We start from the raw sequence: 11,748 nt of genomic DNA on the forward strand, positions 1-11,748 counted from the left end.
TATTGCTATCAAAAGGATTGAGTTTCAACAAAAGTGGTCGATCACTTTCCGCCATGTTGGTTTCAAAGTTTTCGGATGGAACGAACCGATGAGACCGCCTCCGGTAGGGGTTTCGATAGTTTCGGTTTCGGTTTTCGTTAAAAAAAAACGATAAAACTGGTTTTGGTTTTATTTCAAACTGTAACAACAAATGCAGTGAAACCGATATAAAACCGAAACCAGTTTATAACCAACAAAAACGCCCGTTATTAACGCTATTATTATCATTAAGTTTACGAATTACTTCCATTAATACACCGGCCGATATACATGACGCATATAAAGTATTAATAGTTGATATTTCCCGATACGTCATTCAAGTATGTAATAAATTTGAACATCTTGGCCATTTCCCTCGACGAAACAACGTCGTATGAGGGAGATGGCCAAGTTGTTCCGTTTGGTATGACTTTATATAATATCTAATCGGAACACCTCGGCAATTATCCGATAGATTTGACCTCCTTGAGTCGGTAAAGATAGTCCATCATGCCGGCGCCCATAAAAGAAATGTGTTGTATGTAATAGTTAGATGGCATGATTTTTATTATTCATTCAGAAATTACTTAAGGTCATCTAACTGACTAAGAATACAACCTCATTGGCTGATACATTGACTGCGCAAAATTTGACGCAGAGAATTTGTATTAGATGAGTGGCAGTAGACATTTAAACACCCGCAAAACGTGAAATTATTAAAACTACAGCCTAGTGCTTCATGGTTGCCTGTCTGCATTTTTTGGCTTAAAATGAAGGTTGTATTCTAAGTGGTTTTCAACCATCAAAGCATATAATTTGACTGAAGATACTTTGTATTTTCTTTAAAATTCGCTTTCTGAGTTTTAGGGGAAAGATGTGACATTATACAAGCCCTGGAAGCTCAGTTCCCATGTCATTCGACGTTATCAAATAGGTCTACTTAAACATGCACTATTAGCTCCAAACACGATTTACCACAATTAATAATAAAGTTTAAATATTAAAACAAATAATCAATAAATGTCGAAAACAATGATTCTTATGAAGGATACCGAGTTAAATTTGAAAGGAATGAGCATAAATCACGGTATTTCTACCTTATGAAACGATAGTAGACCACATTAAATATTTTAGCACTCACCAATCATAAACTATAATATTTTTGAGCCTCCTGCTATTACATAACCGGTATACATGTGTATGTATTGATTTTGAATACGAGTGCCACTTTAACTCGTAATGAGTTAATCGCCGGCGGTCTCATCACATGAAGCCTATTAAACGATTGATAACGATAACCACCCTCCCATTCACGCTCACTCTCAAAACTGCAAATTTAACTGCAAATTTTAATTTCCAGTCTGTGTATACCACGTGATAAATTACGTCATATATGCTACGTCGGAAGGCAATATTTTGCCTAAAACGAAGACTTAATACAATGATAACGTTTGTTTTACTTCATCATTTTAAATGAAACAAAGGAAAGTCTGGGCCGCTTACGGAGCCCCGCCTCTGGTCTTTTACCAAATTTTGTTTGTTTATTTGAGTTTATCAAGGTCTGCCCGCGCCCATTGACTGCATTATGACGCCATCACGACTTAAATTGTGTTTAAATGCCATAAGTAACATGAGATAGAAGTGACAACAATTCGCAGTCAAATCCAGACATCGGAAGACTTGAAGAAACAGAGTGAGATACAAGAGATCCGGGTGCGATACCCTAGCTCTTTCCGAAGAGACCTCTTGGTTCTTTAACGTGCTCGGTGTAAAGCACCGATACACGGGATACCACTTTCCTGCCTTAAACCAGTACTGAGTACACCACTTTTCCAAGCACTACCCTTCAAATGCCGAGCGCCAGGCAAGGGAGCTACTTGTACCAATTTTTAACGTCTTTCGGTATGCCGCGGCCAGGGATCAAACCCACGACCTTCAAATTTTGATTAAGGGTTTAGTTTCTTATAATACTTCGACAAACCTCTTCGCGATACGGCCGTCTGACGGAGCACTGTCAAAACATTGTTTTGGAAAGTGGTTTGTCGAAGTGTTTGATGAAACTAATCACCTTTGCAGACTCCGGTTATAAAACAAAGGTGGGACTCTTTAAGCGGCATAGACTGGCCTTTGTTTCATTTAAAATGGTGTAGTAAGCGAAAAGTCATCTTTGATTTAAGGCATTATTTTAACCAAATCTTGCCTTCCGACGTAGCATATATGACGTAATTTATCACAAGGTATACAGAGAGTGAAACTGGAAATCTTAATTTAATTGTAAATTGTTATTTGCTATGTTTAAAATTACATATTTTACCATTCTCATTAATGCCAGGGACCTATTAATCGCTCCGTATTGTTGCATCTTTGTCAATTTTATTTTAACTGACTGAAGATGCTTTGTATTTTCTTTAAAATTCGCTCTCTGAGTCTGAGACCACTGCCAACATGGGCACTGGAGACATCAGTCTTGAGTCTGAGACCACTGCCAACATGGGCACTGTAGACATCATTCTTGTATAGTAGTAGGAGTTCTAAGAAAATGCAAAAATCATAAGACGTCATTTTTGGACTAGGTCACTTGTGGCCTAGTTCATAGCCGTAACCGCGATGTCTGCATTTTCAAGCCGCATCTGGGGGTTAACTGACGTAATGTATTCATACGCTGTATTTTGATTGGATTGCCGTTTGCGAATTTGAATAATCAAAGTAGTACCAGAACTGATTACAACGAAAACATCCAATGAAAATAGTTCTCCTAACAAGACAAGCTAATTGTATGTTCTTTTAATGAAGCACAAGAACTGGGTACGTAGCGAGTAAGTTAATCGGGTTAACTACATGAATCTTCTTGCATACGGTCAGATTAAATGCAATAAGAATATGAACATATTGGAAAAGTACGCATCAACATTTTCCGTTCAAAGCTCTTTATTGATAGACTGGTAGCCGCTTTCTCTTTTATCCGAAAAGAGACCAGTATCAGCTAACCACGGTGCCCGTCGCGCATTCGAAATGTCTTTTGGACACGTAAACCGAATCAAGCGTGCGGTCTAAGTAGTAAACAACCAGGATATTTGTTGTTGTTTTTTAAAAAGTATTGTTATCCTTTGTATAGAATGTTGGTATTAATTTATTAACAGTGCTGTTCTTTTTATCGACATAATTTGCATGTTTCAGTGACATTTTCTTTTTAATTACAAACTTTATTTTTTAACTTATCATTGCATGGCACTCAACACTTTTTAAATACAGCATGATTTTTGGTATTGATTGTTTAAATACTATAAATGTAAAATAAAAACCATATGCCGCGTACCTGTATAACGTTATAACTTGTGTTTTTGAGGAAAAGTAAATTCGGGTACCAGTCTACTGTATTGACTCATTCACTCTGATCAGAGCGGCCGAATGATTCACACATGTACATGTTATCACTACTTCCGGATGCTGATGATGTGAATTTTATACGTGTTATATTGAAGAAATTTATCAATAAAGTCGCCATTGAATGAATACCACCATCAAACGGATTTATTGTCATCTTACCGTGGATAGCATGTTTAATTTGACACGTAGAATTTCAAGCAATACAAGTTCGTTTGATAAAATCATGTGATTTCAATTTTGCAAAATGGAGATAAAGAAATATCAAATATGCGCATACTTATTTATGAAGTTTCATTCTAAATGAAGCCAAATGTATGAATATGTGCACATCATCTGGCTTATGAATATGACGAGTGTTTACCTATGTGCATAGAAAAGTCTTGGAGCCATTCTCAGTGTAAGTACATTTTGTTCAATGACATTATGTGATAAACCATAGCCATTTGCCTGCTCACTTTTGATTTCTACTCTTATTATGCACCAGTCAATTGTTACCACCCCCTCGGGGTATACTAGGGAAAAGGGCAGTGTTTTCACATTTCAGGTGTCCTCGCAGTGCCTGATGATTGCGGTGGTTTTGTCTTCCCGCAAAATATAGCGGGGAATTACCCTTACCTAAGATCCTTGGGGTGTGAGGTTATTTGGCAGGGATTTTACCACCAGTTCGTTCCCGCATGCTTGGGCAGGGATTTTATAGGGGATTGGTTGGACTGAAAGTCAAAGTATTCCCCAGACCTGGAGGGGGGTGGGGGGTGCGTGGTTACATTTGACTGGTGCATAAAGTTCTTTTTCTGAAGACGCTTTGAGCTCACTTTTTGTTTCCTTGCCAAGAATAAAAATCAGTTATCACCCAATGTTGTGGCATAGTGAAGCAATAAAGATTTAACCTCACAACAGTCTTTCTCAAATGCTGTCCAGGCTTTTTTATGCTTAAGAATAACTTACCTGGCGATGTCAGACCAGAAATCGTCTTGGCATGAGATTGGATTACTATGGATCAGTATGCACCAGTCAATTGTAACCAGGGCCCCCACATCCGGGGGTATACAGGGGAAATGGACCGTGTTTTTACCTTTCAGGTGGCCCCGCAGTACCGGGTCTTCGTGGAAAATACAGTGCGGATGTGGCTTAACCTAATGTCCCTTGGGTGCTGGAGGGGGATTTGGTGGTGACTTTGCCATTAGATCATCCCTGCAGGGCGGGGATTTTAGCTTGGGTTGGCTGGACCGAAAGTAAAAGTCCCCGCTATTCCCTGGACCGGGGGGGGGGGGGGTGCATGGTTACATTTGACTGATGCATAAGCTTGCGTATATATTCAGATTCAGTGTTTTGGTGCACAGTTGACAAATTAACTCATTACTTATTAGAAGTTAGAAATATATATTTATTTACATAAGTTATACTTTGCAATCTAAATCATAGATTTGAAAAAGGTAACCTGTATCAATAAATGCAATTATACATAAATAACTGTGCACATCTTTATGAATTATCCAAATATGAGTACCTTGCAGGGTCTATGTTTTATTTTAAAAATTATACTAAGGGATCTTTCAAGATTAGCTTTCCAATGGCATACACAATGCAGTTTGAAACCTTGATAATTCAAACAAATCTTGGTTGCAGACCATTACTATTAAATATTTGATAAGTCACATACATTGTAAGGTACATTTTAAATGGGCTGTACTCAGTTAATAATGAAAAAGAAAAAAACTTTTTTTATAGAAACCTGACATTAACTTGGTATCGATGTGTACAATTAATGCATTGAAACTCACTAACTGATGATGCAAATAGTTTACAAATGATTTATTAATAGCAGTTATTTCGTGTTTTTCCATTAACAAAAAATATTACTAGGTACATTGTATGTCTACCGAGTATAATTCATTCCGTATGCGTTATCTGAAGTTGATGTTATTACGTGATTTAAGCGAGTTAGGTATATGTCTGGAAATTCCACCCAGTCTTCGTAGCATAGTGGATTCGACACTGCACTGCATTTTTTTTACATTTTGGCATTTTATTTACAATAACGATATCAAAGAGTAAAATAGTTTATTAAAAAAATTGTCCTTAGATTCGCTTAAGAAAAAAACAACATTTTTTTTGGTGCCAATCTGGTGTACAGTCCCTTTAATAAACTACAAGTGAAGCCAATGCTGTATTACATTTGAGACAAACAAAAAGAAGACAGTACAAAGTTCAAAAAGTGTGACCAATTTGAGAATACCCGGTACCTTACGTAATTTATAAATTTTCATGCGATTCAGACAATTTTAATGCTAGAAATCACATAAAAAAAACATTCCCTTGAATTATTCCTGTCATAGTTTAAACTCATAATCAAATTTCAATGCACAGCATTTGAAATAATTTTAAACAGATGAAAAACTGTTATTTTTAAAAAGCACAATACATTGTTTATCTTTTATGTGACCTAACATTAATATAAAAAATTATTCAGATCATAATTTAGAGACTTTTTTTGCACTTAAATGTGAACAAGTATGCTTGGGATTGAACACTAAGAAAAACAAATTTCAAAGAATGAAATTAAATGAAGTACAAAATATACAAAAATTGAAACTTTTTAGACTTTCAAAACTTTAACATTTAAACAAAATACGGTTGGCTCGAATTTCTCGTATGCCTAAAATTGATATAAAGGACAAATTTCTTTATACTAAAGGTTAGCATTCCCGCTTGGCTCGAATTTTCCGACGCTCGAGGTATTTCGCCGGTCCCTGGGAGTTCGAGCCAACGGGGTTCGACTGTATATCATTTGATCAGTAGGCAATAAACTTAAGAAAGTGACCTAAGTTCGAAAATGACTTAAAATGTTTTATGAGAACCCGCACATTGCATAAATTATTGGTTATTGTAAGTAATAATAATAATAATAATAATAATAAGTAAAAACCGATGTTCATTCAGTGTAAGTATATTGTGTAATAAGTAAGAACCGATGTTCATTCAGTGTATGTATATTGTGTGAAAAGTAAGAACCGATGTTCATTCAGTGTAAGTATATTGTGTGAAAAGTAAGAACCGATGTTCATTCAGTGTAAGTATATTGTGTGAAAAGTAAGAACCGATGTTCATTCAGTGTAAGTATATTGTGTGATAAGTAAGAACCGATGTTCATTCAGTGTAAGTATATTGTGTGATAAGTCAGAACCGATGTTCACTAAGTGTAAGTATATTGTGTAATAAGTAAGAACCGATGTTCATTCAGTGTAAATATATTGTGTGATAAGTAAGAACCGATGTTCATTCAGTGTAAATATATTGTGTGATAAGTAAGAACCGATGTTCATTCAGTGTAAATATATTGTGTGATAAGTAAGAACCGATGTTCATTCAGTGTGAGTATATTGTGTGATAAGTCAGAACCGATGTTCATTCAGTGTAAGTATATTGTGTGATAAGTCAGAACCGATGTTCATTCAGTGTAAGTATATTGCGTGATAAGTAAGAACCGATGTTCATTCAGTGTAAGTATATTGCGTGATAAGTAAGAACCGATGTTCATTCAGTGTAAGTATATTGCGTGATAAGTTAGAACCGATGTTCATTCAGTGTGAGTATATTGCGTAATAAGTAAGAACCGATGTTCATTCAGTGTGAGTATATTGCGTAATAAGTAAGGACCGATGTTCATTCAGTGTAAGTATATTGCGTAATAAGTAAGGACCGATGTTCATTCAGTGTAAGTATATTGAGCGATAAGTAAGAACCGATGTTCATTCAGTGTAAGTATACTGAGCGATAAGTAAGAACCGATGTTCATTCAGTGTAAATATATTGTGTTATAAGTAAGAACCGATGTTCATTCAGTGTAAGTATATTGTGTGATAAGTAAGAACCGATGTTCATTCAGTGTAAGTATATTGTGTAATAAGTAAGAACCGATGTTCATTCAGTGTAAGTATATTGTGTGATTAGTCAGAACCGATGTTCATTCAGTGTAACTATATTGTGTGATAAGTAAGAACCGATGGTTATTCAGTGCATGTATATTGTGTAATAAGTAAGAACCGATGTACATTCAGTATATTGTTTGATAAGTGAATTCACACTGTTTGTATTATCATACAGTTAATCTGATCTGTCATGTTGTTTTAGACAGTCTTACATAGGTGTGACAATATCAGTTCATTTAAAATGACAGGGGTTTATTCAGAACTATTTTAACATACATTCTGTAACAGTAATTTTAGAGATGTGTATTGCGGGTTGTTACACATCACCTCAGTGCCTATTGCAGATTCGCCATGTAGAAAAGCTTTATGTGCATTAAATGAATGAATGAATGAATGAATGAATGAATGAATGAATGAATGAATGAATGAATGAATGAATGAATGAATGAATGAATGAATGAATGAATAAACGAATAAATGAATGAATGAATAAACGAATAAACGGCGTGAAGTTAGCGGCCGGGCGGCCTAGTGCCATATATAGCGGCTTCAAATTGTTTTCTATTTCAAAGCATTTATACATGCATTTTCTTTTAAAACAACGCTAAATTAATGGTTTCTATTCACAAATCAACTTGACTTAAGCGAATATCAGCATTTCCCCAAAACTCAACCAAGCTGCCTTAAAAAATACATTTTAAAGCAATTGTGCATGCGTTTTTTGGAAAACAACGATATAAACATGTTTTTTTATTTAGAATTTTACATCCTGAATTGTCAATAATTTTCTAAAAAGTCGATCAACGAGCTCAGCGACCTAGCGCCCTTGCGGCGTTAAGTTAGCGGCCTGGGGGCCAAGCGGCCCAGCGGCCTAAACTTGTTTGAAGTTTGTAGTTATGTGTAAATGGCATAAACTGATAATTTTATACATATCCATCAGTATACTCTTAATAGATAATTAAGGCCAGGCCGCTAACTTCACGCCACTAGGCCGCTGACCTGCTTGATTGACTTAAAACAAATATAAAAACGCTTCAGAGTGATTATTTGTGCAAAAAACAATTAATCTATCATTGTTTTTTTTTAGTAAAAACATGTACACATGCTTTGAAATAGGAAACCAATTTAGGCCGCTAACTTCACGCCGCTAGGCCACTGAGCTAATAGACTTGTTATTTATCATTGTTTTAGAAGAAAACGCATATAAAAATGCTCTGAAATAGAAAACTGTTTAAGGCCGTTATGTGAATGTATGAATAGAAACATTGATTTATCATTGTTTTCCAAGAAAACGCATGAACAATTGCTTAGAAATAGAGAAAAAAATAGGCCGCTAAGCCGACAACTTCACTCCGCTAGACCGCCAACTTCACGTCCTTCTAACAAATACATCATTTTTATAAAGGAAAGGTACAGATACTATTAAGATTGGTTTTGGGATAGAAATTAAATATGGGCCGAAAATTTCGCAGTACAATTTTGCATACACTAAAAGGGGCCTCAGTAACCTTCTAGATCTATTGTTTATGAAACTGTCCGAGTATATTGTGTATAGAGGAATGGTTGATGTATCAAATTAAATATGTTTTAATTAAGGGTGGCAACGAGTAGTAAAATAGGTACTCGAGTACTCGGCTAATTTTCCGATCGGGTACTCGAGTACTCGGAAAAACTTTAATTGGTTTCAATGTACCTTAAATCGATACATTTTCTGAATTATAACACAAGTTGCATTATTTAAGTTTGTAAGCTCCAACACTCGTATGTACTAGTGGTGATTATCCAATACAAAGAGCAGGAAATTGCTTTAGTTAGCAGTAAATTTTCTTATAATTACGAAGGCTATGATCGTGAGCATTCAGTTCAAACAGTAATTCACCATGGACAGGGAAACTTGCCAATTGATGTCACTGCGACTCTCTCGCGCGCTGGATGACATTGGCGTCAGTGAGTGGATGATTACCAGGAGGAGGAGAATGGCGTTAATGGAAGAGTCAGTGTTATGTTTAAGCCAAAGAGCAATAAATCCAGATTATAATATTTATAACTTCGGTAGTAAGACTGAGGGGTCAACGACACTAGGGATGAACTCGGATACTGACATGTTACTTAGCATCTTTTCAGCTCAACTAGATTGTAGTGGATGGCAGCCTGATGTGTCATTTATTGCTTTTAAGAATGAGCGAATCCCACCCCAGCACTGCTACGTCCAGATATGTGGACCAGAATTGTCACTGCTCTTTGGTCACTCTCGTTCGAGGGACAGTGAAGGGAGATTGTTGTTGGAAAACACATGGCTGGATGAATTTATATTAGTTGGTAAATGTATCCGTCATGGGCCTTCAAGGAGCCCTAATGAAAAATTGGATTTGGTTGAAGCATTTACCTGTGCAGGACTACCTGAAGAGTGCCAGTTCATGTTCAGCAGACCGCGCCCTGGACACTGGCCTAGACTTGAGACATTGGCCAAAGCAAGGAAGTGCCCTACTTTTATTGTACCACAGGGATACCCTGACAGTGAAAATAAAGAAATAGAATGGAGGTTTTCCACCTCACTGATGGAAAGACTGTTAGTGTTTGACTTTACCACGTCCCAAATGAAAGTTTACACTTTGTTAAAAATGATCAGGAAATCATTTATCAAACCCATAGTTGGTGATAGGCTGAGTACGTTTCATCTTAAAACGGCCATGATGTTTACAATAGAGAGCTACCCACCAGATATATGGAGAGAAGACCAAATTATACAATGTGCCATTTACTGTCTGACAACTCTTTGCAGATGGCTAAAGCTGGGGTACAGTCCACACTTTACCATATCTGGTGTAAATTTGTTTGTTGGGAAACTAAACAAAGATGAAAGGCATAGGGTGTTTGAAGAGTTTCAAGACTATATAAATGAAAGCCTTCAAATTGTTTTTAGCGTAAAAATGGATGATTTAGGGTCAAGACTGATCAATATGTTGGATTCTACACAATATCTCACCGTGATGACTAGAAACCAAATGTTGAAATCAGCATTAAGAATTATGGTTATAGATCATCTTGTACGTCATAGGAACCTATGTAAATCATTCGAAAGTGTATATGCATGCACTCCTAAATTTTTAATGAATTTAATGACCAACTCAATGACCCTAACAGATCTGACAGAAACTGGCAATGACCACAAGAAAGAGGCAGCATCATATCTGATTCCTATTTGTTTGGGCACACTTGCCTCCACACTAGCTTCAGAGTGCATTAGACTTGGTCAGCCCATTACTATGGAAAATCTCAACCTATACAAGATGTCCTTTGACTCTGACCTTCTGTCCAGCAGACTGAAATTCGCATCCATGTTGTACTGTAGAGAGCAGTTTGTGTCGGCAACACACATACTGAGTTATTGTGAAAGTCTACTGGGAAGTCATATGGTACACACATGTCCTTGCAACAGTATATGCACAGTCCATAGTGATGAGTTTGCTGATGGAATTATGAATATGAAAATATCTGATATAGACAGAACCAGCATTGCTTACTGCATGGAATTTACTATCCATGAACGTTATTGTGCACCTGAGCACCTGGCGTATGACATGACTATGGAAAGTGCCGAAGAGAGATTTTGTATAGATACTGGGATTAAAACAGCAGCAATAGACAGTGTGCCATTTCTCTACTACCTTCAGTACCTCACATACAGACAGCTGCATCAAGATGAAAGGAAACGTACTGCCTTTCAAAAACTTTCCCGTCAAGTATATAGCCATTTTGGCCACCCAGAGACCTATTTCAATGTTCTTGCTCATTGCTTTGAAATGGAGAACATGCCAACTTGGGCAAAGCAACTTTATAGAGAGTCTTTGAAAATGAAGCCAGAAAACAATGCAGCCAACTGGCATTTAAGGAGACTTTCATAAAATGCTATTCACTAGAATGAGTGAAAAAGACACGAATTTGGAATTTTGCTTAATTGTTTATCTGAGAGCTTTGATCAAAACGTATACACTGATGTAGCAGTTTTAAACGAATAAATTGTACTATTTGTAACACGTTGTTGTTGTTTTACTATTCTTACAAATGTTTGGCGTCATTGATCTGTCTTGAGAAGTGGCATTCTTTATAATTCAATTTAAATTCGAATATAAAAAATGAACCACATATTTGCTTTACAAAACTAAAATAACACAAATCTTTGTCAATGTTTTATGTTGGCTAATATACTATATATATATTATTTTTTTGGGAAAAAAGGTGCATATAGGTTTGCTGATATCGGTCAGATAGTTGTTTGGTCAATCGGCAGACCAAGTTCTGTCCGCAAAGTAACTGAAAAATAGTTCTAATAATTCTAGGACCATGAAATCCCAGTGGTAGCTTGCCCTTTACCAGATCACCTTTATTGTTTTAGGTCACTAGGTCAAAGGTC

General features: G+C 36.3%; 1 protein-coding gene across 1 annotated transcript; it reads left to right on the top strand.

The window, feature by feature from the left end:
- The first annotated feature begins 9,213 nt into the window (after positions 1–9,213).
- LOC128212295 (uncharacterized) lies at positions 9,214–11,345 on the top strand. Its single transcript, XM_052917673.1, has one exon. The coding sequence runs from the start codon at positions 9,215–9,217 to the stop codon at positions 11,237–11,239; it is 2,025 nt and encodes a 674-aa protein (XP_052773633.1). The 5' UTR covers position 9,214; the 3' UTR covers positions 11,240–11,345.
- Positions 11,346–11,748: the final 403 nt, after the last annotated feature.

The sequence above is a fragment of the Mya arenaria genome, chromosome 12 (assembly GCF_026914265.1).
Source record: "Mya arenaria isolate MELC-2E11 chromosome 12, ASM2691426v1".
Lineage (NCBI taxonomy): Eukaryota > Metazoa > Mollusca > Bivalvia > Myida > Myidae > Mya > Mya arenaria.